We start from the raw sequence: 10,619 nt of genomic DNA on the forward strand, positions 1-10,619 counted from the left end.
GTCCTGGGATGTTGTACCTCTGAGGTGGCAAGCCTAGCACCCTACCTATTGAGACTGGTCCTGCAACCAGGCTCAAGGCACGCTGAGCTAAGCAGCTCTTTTGTAAGGACGACCACGGCCCAAGACCATCGGCAGTGGCAACAGCTACAGGAACGTGACGGGGTGGAAATGTGAAAATAGGATCAAAAACGACATTTACACGACGCACACAAAACTTGCATTTCAACCAATTACATTTGGTAAAAAACTTCTTTATGCCATACAAGACGGGCTTGGTGGTGGGGAGCATCGAAGCACAGTACAATATATATTTCTGGACTGTCCCCTGCCGAGAGGCTGGCGACACATTCACCTGATTTGTGCCTCTTTGTATACGTTTATCCAAATGGTGTGATTATAACATCATCGATTTGAAAAAGCACTGGATTTTCTCGTAATTGTTAAGTGATTATTCAAGTGCGTCTGCTTCCTAGAATTAATCACTTGGACATAAGCGAGGTTGTCGTTGGCAGCGGTACGACAGCCGAGCCTTTGCGGCAGCACGAGATGCGGTGATAACCGTGTGTCCAACGGGGTGACCCCTTCCAGGAGGTCAAGACCTGATGACCTTACGAACCCAAACCTGACAACACACAGGAACAGACGGGCACTGTTGAGTTGCTCTGAGATGAGTTGTGTTCAGGCACAGCTATTAAGGTGATGGAATTCACTATTCATGCAATTTAACTTAAACATTTCATTATTTTGCACATGACATGTGGAATAGTGGTTGGAAGAATGTATCATTGGTAATATATAATTACAGTACATAAGTATATGAAAATTCATGATTAATTTCAGGCTAGTTGGGTAAACTCAATAAAAAAATGTTTTTATCGTGACACAGAAAATTACAACAGTTCATCCTCGATGCTTTGTAAGTGGAGCAGCCACACACAGCAACGAGGAAACGAGACGACTAACCTCATATCAGTTTAATTTAATTTTGATTGCCCAGTTGAGAATTCAAGTGACCAGGATAGAGTCGCATTTCCAAGAGTGGCCTGGGCCATCAGCCTGCCACCAGGAGGCCATGATTACAGTCGCATCATCCCAATTGAGAATTCACTTTCGAATGTGGCAAATGTGGACCGTGACGCCGGCACGCAATGGCCTACTCTCGCGAATAACGTCACGGGGATCTTTCACGTCCACCGTCAAGCAGATGGCGCAAATTATAACTGGGGCGGTGAACGTCCCATCTCATCACTAGACGGACCCGTTGCTGATCATCAAAAATGCCAGAGGACAACTTAACGAGCAGAAAACTGATACAGGATCCTTCATATAAACCTGGACTCGCTCCGAATGTCATGATACAAAGTCAGGAGATTTGTCGCTAGTCGGCTTGACAACAAGTTGCCGCTCGGGAAACCCAAAGGTCACAAGATGAAGTGACGATCGCAGAGTTGGCGACACTTGGAGCGAGAAGCAGCTACGGTCACAGCAGAAGCAGCAGCGCGTTGAGCCAGCATCTGCGGGGAATCGCTTCCTGACACGGCCACCGCCACGTGGCCTCCGCGTCGCGGGGACGCGAGACCTCACTCGTCGCGCTCATCCTCCGCGGGCCGCGTCTCCTCGTCCGAACCGCTCGTGGACACGTCCCCGTCGTGACCTCTTTCCCCGTCGTGACCTCCGCCCCCCGCTGCCTCCACGGGACCGACGATGACGACCCCAGAGGAGGAGGAGGAGGAGGCGGCGGCGGCGGAAGAGGGGGCGTTGTGGCCGCAGCGGCAGCCTTTGATGTGCCGTGCCAGGTGGTAGCGCGTGAGGAAGGCCTTGCAGCATCGCAGGCAGGTGAACTCACGGCGGCCCAAGTGGGTCTTGAGATGCTTGCGCATGTGGGTCGCGCGCCAGAACATCTTCCCGCACTCGGGGCACTTGACGGTGCGCTCCCTGTGCACGAACACGCGCGCGGGGGTGGGGGCGTGCGGGGGTGGGGGCGTGCGGGGGTGGGGGCGCGCGGAGTCACAGGGCAACCTCGGTGTGCGTGCATGACGCGCGCGTGACTGTACGTGTGTGTGTATTGTGTTTGAGTGGAGTGTACGTGTGTGCAACGCGTGTGTCATTTGTGGGAACGGTGGTGCAATGGTCAGTGCATAGCGCTAAGGATTTGGCGACCTGAGTTAAATTCTATCTGAACCGGTTCTAGACCACCTCCCAAGATCAATTCGATCTGAAGTGAGTACCTCATATAGTGTGTAAATATGTGGGGAGACAAAGACAGCCAGACAAAGCGAAAAGCGCGTGCGTGCGTCCCACCCTGCGTGCATGTGAGCGTCTCACCCCGCGTGCGTCTCACCCCGCGTGTGTGTGTGTGCGTCTCACCCCGCGTGTGTGCGTGTGTCCCACCCCGCGTGTGTGTGTGCGTCTCACCGCGCGTGTGTGCGTGTGTCCCACCCCGCGTGTGTGTGTGTGCGTCTCACCCCGCGTGTGCGTCTCACCCCGCGTGTGTGCGTGTGTCCCACCCCGCGTGCGTGTGTGCGTCTCACCCCGCGTGCTTGTGTGTGTCTCACCCCGTGTGCGTGCGTGTGTCTCACCCCGTGTGCATGTACGAGTGCTGCTTGAGGTCGTGGCGCCGAGCGAACAGCTTGCCGCACGCGTCACAGCGCAGCGTCTTCGCGCCGCCCGCGTGCACCTGCGCGTGGGAGGTGAGGTGCGCCTTCTGCGTGAAGCTGCGGCCGCACACCTCACAGCTGAAGTTGCGTTGGCCTGAGGGCACGGGGAGGGGGCGCGCCGTGAGCCTCGCGTGCGGGAAACGCAGGTACGCGCGTACCCACGTGTGCCTGTGTGTGTGTGCGTAACCGTGTTACGTACGTAGCGCACGGCGGTTTAGTGAGCTGCGCTACGAACCCGGCCAGCCGAGTTCAATTCCCGCTCATGGTCAACATCGCTGACGAATATTTGAAAGGGTCCTGGGCCTTTCTTAGGTCGACTCAGCCTTAAATGTGTACTTGGTGTAGTGCGTGTAAAACGTCACGACCGGGGAGACAAAGGCAGCCGGGCGTGGTTTTGGCCACCCACCCCCTCGTCTGCTGTGCCGGCCTCAATAGGTGCTCGCTAACAACACTCGCCCCAACAGTCTGTTCTGGGCCATACGGAGAATCTCGTGTTTCGGTACCCGTGTGTATCCGCAGGTGGGTGCGCAGGTTGCTGGGGTCGCAGAATGTCTTTCCGCAGTACTGGCACGCGTGCGGACGCACGCCCATGTGGCCCAGCATGTGCAGCCTCAGCTTGGAGTTAGTGGGGAAGGCCCTGGAGCACACGGTGCAGGCCAGCAACTTTCTGCCGGGTCGCTCGTCGCTCGCCACCGTGCCGGCATCCACGTCCGCCGAGGCCTCCCCCGCCGTCACTACCACGGCCTCCCCCATGGCCGCCGCGCTCCCCGGCCCCACGTCTCCATTGCCAACGTCGGGGCACACTGCGGCGCTGGCGCGGACGTGCAGGCCGCCTTGCAGGCCGCCCTGCAGGCCGCCCACTGGAGAGAAGTCTTTGCCGCACTCCTCGTAGCGTGGGGAATGCAGCGACTCGGGCAGGGCTGCACACACACAAAGATAAAGATTCCCCGTATAGCCTTCAACAGATGGTGGGGCGAGTGCTCAATGCTCTTGACTCCCGAGTCCCCTCTTAGAAAAGCAGCGTGTGGATGGAGTGTGGGGGGCGTGTCTGGGGGGGGGGGGGGTGGTGGGGGTGCAAGGGAAGCTCACCCAGCTGGCGTGCGTAGTCCCTGCAGTAGTAGAAGCAGAGCGGTGAGAAGGGCGCCACATCACGGGATGTGCACAGGTACACCTTCCCCTCGTGCAGGTACGCCACCAGGTTCTGCTCCTCTGACGTCCTGGAAGCACGGGCGACACAGCCAACAGCCTTGACGCACGCACGTGCTCGTGCTCCTCGCGTACGGCGTCGGCATTCTGTTCTTGCGCTTGATGGCACCAGCGATGTGGTTCAGGAGCTTGATGCCAATGTCGAGGCCTGCTGGTCACGACGAGAGGGCTTCAGCAGAGAGAGTTCGTGTCGTTTTGCTGTTCCTCCTCCGTTGAAAGAGTGCAAACTATAGTGGTTTACTGTATGGTCCATCGTGTGGGTTTCAAGTTTCGATCGCAACACAAGCAATCGTCTTCAGGAGAAGAAATCCAGCAGGCGGACTGCGAAACGTCGTACTCAGATTGTAAATGTTGTGGCTTAGCTCTCAAACACACCGGTGTGCTGTAGTGACGAATTGGCACGTTCTGTTGACGTGACAACCCTTACTAGTTGGCTGTGTCGGGTGGTGGCGGGTTTTAACGACACACATATATTTACGCGATCTAACCCAAAATACCTCTTATTATGGATGATATTGGTCGCGGAAGCCTACGTGTTAAATAGACATGAACACACACGCGGGGCCCAAGTACCTGGCTCTCTGTACCAGGGAGAGCCAGTTCGACTCATCCTCGTCCTCCGTACAGACACAGAACTGCAGCTGCTCATCCCGAAAAATCTGTAGGTACAGGACAAGGCTCCGTCATTTCAACAAGGCAGCACACACGCAAGCAGCAGCATGGCTGCACACTCAGTTAAATAATGGAAGAAACCGGAGTATCCAGAGAAACCCACACGTAAGATGGGACAACACCCGACGGTCCCCACCGAGGGATTGTGTGCCACCAACACAATCGCTGCACGGCCATCTCCCGGCCAACTCACGGCCCCATTCGTGAATTTCGATGCCATTCCCTTGCCTCTAGCGCGCTGGACCGCGGGCGTGCGCGCGACTGAGTGCGATGATGGAGGTGCAGGAGGAGGGTCGGGCACCTTCCACACGTTGAGGCTGCCCATGTCCAGACGCGCCCACGCCTCCTGCTGCTGGGGCAGCACGTGCCGGCCCGTGAGCGGCCCGAAGCACGTGCGCACGGGCAGGGCCTGCAGCGTGCGCACGCCTGCAAACGCGCATGCACGCAGACACATACAAGCACGCACGCGCACAGACACACGAGACACAAACGTTTATACAAATACGTACGCACGCATACAAACCGGCAAGGGGTGTGGACGTACAGCGACAAAACCACACACGCGCACCGACACATGCAAAGATAACACAAAAAGTAAACAAATAAGACTCGCACGGGTATTTTAACCACGTCACCGCCCATCACTACCAAACACCAACCACATGAAATATTTTAACCACCACCTCCAGCCCGTGACCACCACCAGCCTCGGGTCCATCCTGGGACTGGTCGGTGTGTGGCCTCAGTGGCGCCGATGATGCCGTTGGTTTTTCTGCGTGGTCACCGAGTGCCATCGGTCCTGCATTTAAATTTTTTGATCTTTGTCTCCACCGTCGTTCTGGATTTTCGCCGCGCGCTTGAGATTAATTAGCTCGAGAGCACAGACGAAACGAGCCATGGACAAATTCCACAGGCAGGGGAGGACGGACGGAGCGCGTGCCGGACGGGGAAAAACCGCGGGCGCCACGCGGGCCACGAACCGGAGACGCCGCCGTCGTAGGCGAAGAGGAGCGCCAGCTGCTTGGGCAGGGAGAGGCGAGCGCGCGTCTCGATGGGCGAGTCGGGGATGAGCGTCAGCGGCCCGTGGGTCGGGCAGTCGTCCTCGAACGCGTCGTCGCACACGGGGCACCCTGGTGGCATGGGCGAGACGCTGACTCTGGACGGACGCCGCGGCCGTGACGAGGCGATTACGGTTAAACGTCACCTGTCTGGCTGTCGCCTATCCCCACGCTCGGTGCAGTATGCATGTATGACGGTGTGTCATCTTGTACAGATTTGAACAAATCCGACCTTTTCACACAGAGTTAGCGTCCTCCGGTTTTCCCTCCACATTTAAAAGCGTGACAAGAAGCCACTTTGTTGAGCTATCATTTGTTCTCAGGTCACTTCTGAAAAAGAGCGAAATAGCTCAGTGGGCCTTACTGCTGCATAGCTGCTCACTGCTAAAGCACAGGAAAGCATTTCCCCACGATTAGAGCAGTGTGCGCTTGGTGTCCAGTGACACAGTTCTGCCTGCAGCTCAGTCCCCAGCGAGTCGGATCTGCGGACGTTGCACGTTATTTTAAGCCGCTAAGGGTGGTACGTTAAACGTGACGCGCGCGACGTACTCACACACGGATCTGTCCTCGTGCGCCATCCCCTCGCGCTGCAGCACCGCGACGCGCATCTCCTCCCCCGGCCCCGCGAGGCGCACCGAGTTGGCGGGCGCCAGCGCCAGCCCCGCCGCGTGGCCGCCGCCCTCCGAGGAGGGGTCGGCGGAGCCGGCGAGCGGGGCGCGGCCGCCGTGGTGGAGCCCCGGGGGCAACTCCACGGGCTCCAGCACGATGGAGCTCACGGCCTGGAGCGCCTGCACCGCGCCGCATCTGTAACAACACGTACGCGCATGCACGCACATGGAACGCATAAGTATTCACATGCGCGCACATACACGGGTGCACACGCACGCACGCGCACGCACATGCACACAGAAGGGTAAAGATTCAGTTCAGCCTTCAGGACCACGAAGACACCCCCGTGCAGCCTTTAACAGTCTCTTGCATGAGTTGGGCAGGTTGCGTGCTAAAAGGTCAAAACAGCGTTGCTGACAACGTTAAAAGTGGAACGTTGTAGCTGTTAAGCAGAATGTGAAATGAAACCTTGGTGCCACCAACAACATCTTTGGTTGACATTGAGGGACCGCCTCTTCGCTCGGGCCCAACTCTGACGTAAAGAGAAGCAATTTGGGGGTCGTGGAAACGCAGTTATAGTTTACTGCAGACGCTGGCAGCATGTCAAACCTGTGTGGGGTTTGCTCAGCCACGCACCTGCTCACGACTGCCGCCTGCTGCTCATCGCGCTCCTCCTCGTCGTCATCGCCGTCGTCCTCGTCGTCTCGGCAGCTGTCCTGGTAGTCGCTGGCGTCGATGACGACCGGAAGCTCCAGGGAGGCGGAGTGTCCGCCTAGGCCCGGCGTGTCGGGGTCATGGGTCACACCCTCCATGGCGAGCGAGTCGGCGGCGGCGTCCATCGCCGCCCCGCAGCTCGGGGAGACCGGGCTCGGGGCCCTGCTCGATCTGACATGTGCACACACACACACAGTAGCGGACAAAGACACCTCGCACGGCCTTTAACAGACTTTGGGCAAATGCTGTTAGTGAGCACCTGAGAAAACGCGAATGGTGTACGAGGGGGTGGTGCGGCCTGGACAATGTGCAGGACCAGTTCAGACATCACTTGCCACTGATGTTAGCCGTGATTGGGAATGGAACTCAGGTTGCCCGATAGCGCAGCCCGGTCACCGCTCCTCACATGCATGAACAAACACATCCGCACCCCGCCGAAAAACACAGACACACATACGCGTATACACACACACGCGTATACACACACATGCATGCACGCGAACACCACAACACCACCTTAGATCCAATCGCCTGCTGCCACCAACCTTCCTAATTCACTCCGTTACAACGATCGAGACAACCCCCGAGCAGTGTAACCACACGCACCGCCGTGCAGCTCACCTGGAGACGCAGTCGATGGCGATGTGCGTCTCCACGTGGTGATGGTGGTGATGCAGCTGCGCGTGGTGGTGCTGGCCGTGGTGGTGGTGGTGGTGGTGCAAGTGGTGGTGGTGGTGGTGCAGCGGGAGGTGGTGGCTGTGCGGGTGGTGCGGGTGGCCGTGCGGCGAGTGGTGCCGATGGTGGTGGTGCTGCTGCGCTGCGGCGGCGTTGGCGTCGTCGGCCCGGTGGGGGCTGCCGGGCGGCGTCGGGCTCCGCTCGGCGGCCGCGTCGAGCTGGGCCTTGGCGGCCTCGAGGCCGAGCGAGTCGCCCGGGTGGTAGTGCTCCAGGCCGGCGGCCGCCGCCGCGGCCGCCGCGGCCGCCGCCACGCTGTGGGCCAAGGGCACGGCCGCGGCGCCGGCCTCCACGGTGCCGGGCCCCGGGTGCACGTACTGCGGTGGCGGCCGGTCCGCGAGGTAGGACAGGATCCCTGCAGCGAGCGGCCAGGGCGGCAGGTTTAAACGACTCGACGTGGATTCCGACGACGTTGGAGCGCGAGCGCACGGACAGACGGTGGGGGTATCACCCTCTGGTGCCACCCTCTCAATAGGCTCTACAGCACAAGCAATGACACACGCCTGCTTATTTGCTTTAGCTTTGTAACAGGTATAATATAACCGTGCGCTCTTTGTCAGCCTAGAGCACGGGTCGGCAAACAAAATAACAGGAAGAGTCATTTTTTTCGAATTCCGTAAGAAACTCAATATTTCAAGAGCAGAAATACCTGTGAATACGAGACGGTGGGTCCTTAATTAATCACGTCACAAAGCAGCCCTGAAAGAGCCACATACGGCTCCGGAGCCGCAGGTTGCTGACCTCTGCCCTAGAGAAATTATTTTGCTCACGATACAATGCGTAGAATTGTGCGTGTGAGAATCAATGATGTACAAAATGCGTATGAAAAATTGTGTACCCATGACCAGAACAGACCACTATAGAACCAAACATGATCGTAAAACAATGCATATGAGATGGAAAATATGAATCGTGGCAGTTCATAGACTCGCCGGGGAGCTCAACCTCAACAATTACGCCTTGAATGCGTTTGATTGGCTCAAGCCATTTTTTGTTCCGGAGAATGGGCACGTTGCCGAAACACTCCCAAGTGGCACCACCGACGGAGGGAGGGAGGCAGGGATGGAGGCGCACCAGGCAGGATGTGCCGGATGTAGCCGCTTTCCACGTGCGGGTACGGTGGCGGGAGCGGGTAGTTCCTGTCGGGGGGCACGTTGCACACGACGCCGCGGTCCCCCAGGCCCAGGGGCAGCACGAGCGAGAGGGCGGAGGAGAGCGAGCCGATGGCGGGCGGCAGGCTCGGGATGGACACCGCCATGCCTGCGCGGACGGCACGGCGTAACCAATGACCCGTCATCAGATCTTGTCACCACACCGCATACTTTCACTAAAGAGGAGGCCTTTCAAAGTAGGCGTACAACAATGAATCGCTGCATTGAATGTGACATACGGATCGTAAACACCGCCATCGAAAGTGGGCAAAAGAAGCTCGGAAAAGGAACACATGGATGAGAGAACGTACGCAAGCTAGAGATGTCATATGGACGGTTAAGAAAAGTGGGCCAGGATACATCACGGACGGGACGGTGACCGGTGGTTGAGGCTAACGGTGGAGAGGAGGGAACATGCCTGAGAGGACAACCGCCGCGGATTTGGAGCAAAGAAATCAGATCGTGCGGAGAAGTTTGTCGGATTGTTGCGTCGCGAGACACTGAGAGACAAAAATGCTTGGAGGCCTTCATTTAGCAGTAAATAGGTCATGGTTGATTATAATTGGTTAAAATTAAAGGTTTTGAATGACTGTATGCGTTACTTTCCCGTAAAAGAGCGTGACCGACAGCGAGAACCACATCGGAGAGTCCATTGCGGAAAGCCAAGTGAACTTCGACCAACCACCACCACCAGGAGCAGCTCACCGCTGTGACGCGCGATCACTTCAACAGTGTCCCTGCCCTCAGCGAGGCTGGCCACGGCGACTGAGCGACAAACCACGTCGAGTGTCGAGGCCTGGAAGGTCTCACCCGTGGGCGTGATGGAGCTGTGCGACGGCGAGGCCAGGCCAAGGTGAGACCCCCCGCCTCCACCACCTCCCATCGGCTCCATCCCCGGAACGTTGAGGTTCATCTCGTTCATCATCCTGCGGCAACAGGAACGAGACGGCACCAGATTGAGTCAGCGGCAACCTTGGTCTACCTCACCGGCTGTTCCGTCACATCAGCACCGTGTCCAACCACCACACTGCAGGCCACAGCAACACACTCACACACTCACTCACCCATTCACTCACCACACTGCAGGTCACAGCAACACACTCACTCACCCACTCGCTCACCACACTGCAGGTCACAGCAACACACTCACACACCCACTCACCACACTGCACATCAGAGTGCTTCTCTTTCTGCTACTTCCTCACACTGCTCCACTTTATATTTATGTCCCATCGTTTATTTTATTAAGCGCCGACAATAACCTGGCTCTACTCAAGAAACGTGCTGACAACTCGAATCTAGCACAACTTTGATATTGCTGTTTGTCGCTGGCCACTTGGCGTTTCGGGCCATCGTGACTTGATGTGCCCAGCTGCCCAAAGCTCTGGTCTAGAGGTATCGGAGTGGGTGACACGGAGCCGAGGGCCAGAGCAGGGGCCACGGAGCCCGGAGGAGGGAGGGCCCAGCGTGGACACGAGGTGGGAAGAGGGCCACACGACGGCCGGAGGGCCCAGAGGGGTCGAGAGAGCCAGGGGCAGCCCGAGGTCCATGGTGGCCTGCGCTCCCGTGATGTAATAAAGCGTTCGCTGCACGATAATGGCCGAAACATCATTTCAAGTGAGGTGAAGAATGAGACTCCAAGTGAGGTGAAGGAGACTCAAAGTGAATGCCGCAGAAGGGAAATGAGGACACAAGGCAAGGAAGTCGACATTGCCACCGGACTGTGCCACAGAAAGGCAACGGTGCCGTGGGTGACATCTGTGACAACTCGTGGAGATCTGTGAGAAATAAAATAACTCTACGGCTCATCGGATTCTTCC

General features: G+C 57.7%; 1 protein-coding gene across 1 annotated transcript; it reads right to left on the reverse strand.

Moving 5' to 3' along the window:
* Window positions 1-230: 230 nt before the first annotated feature.
* LOC144730658 (PR domain zinc finger protein 4-like) lies at window positions 231-9,956 on the reverse strand. Its single transcript, XM_078611319.1, has 12 exons — window positions 9,610-9,956; window positions 8,723-8,908; window positions 7,538-8,003; window positions 6,839-7,087; window positions 6,147-6,397; window positions 5,516-5,665; window positions 4,837-4,961; window positions 4,437-4,522; window positions 3,747-3,874; window positions 3,161-3,577; window positions 2,580-2,751; window positions 231-1,935 (listed from the first exon to the last, which is right to left on the reverse strand). The coding sequence occupies exons 1-12, from the start codon at window positions 9,722-9,724 to the stop codon at window positions 1,581-1,583; spliced, it is 2,700 nt and encodes an 899-aa protein (XP_078467445.1). The 5' UTR covers window positions 9,725-9,956; the 3' UTR covers window positions 231-1,580.
* Window positions 9,957-10,619: the final 663 nt, after the last annotated feature.

Source organism: Lampetra planeri, chromosome 36, assembly GCF_965212315.1.
Source record: "Lampetra planeri chromosome 36, kcLamPlan1.2.h2, whole genome shotgun sequence".
NCBI classification, from domain to species: domain Eukaryota; kingdom Metazoa; phylum Chordata; class Hyperoartia; order Petromyzontiformes; family Petromyzontidae; genus Lampetra; species Lampetra planeri.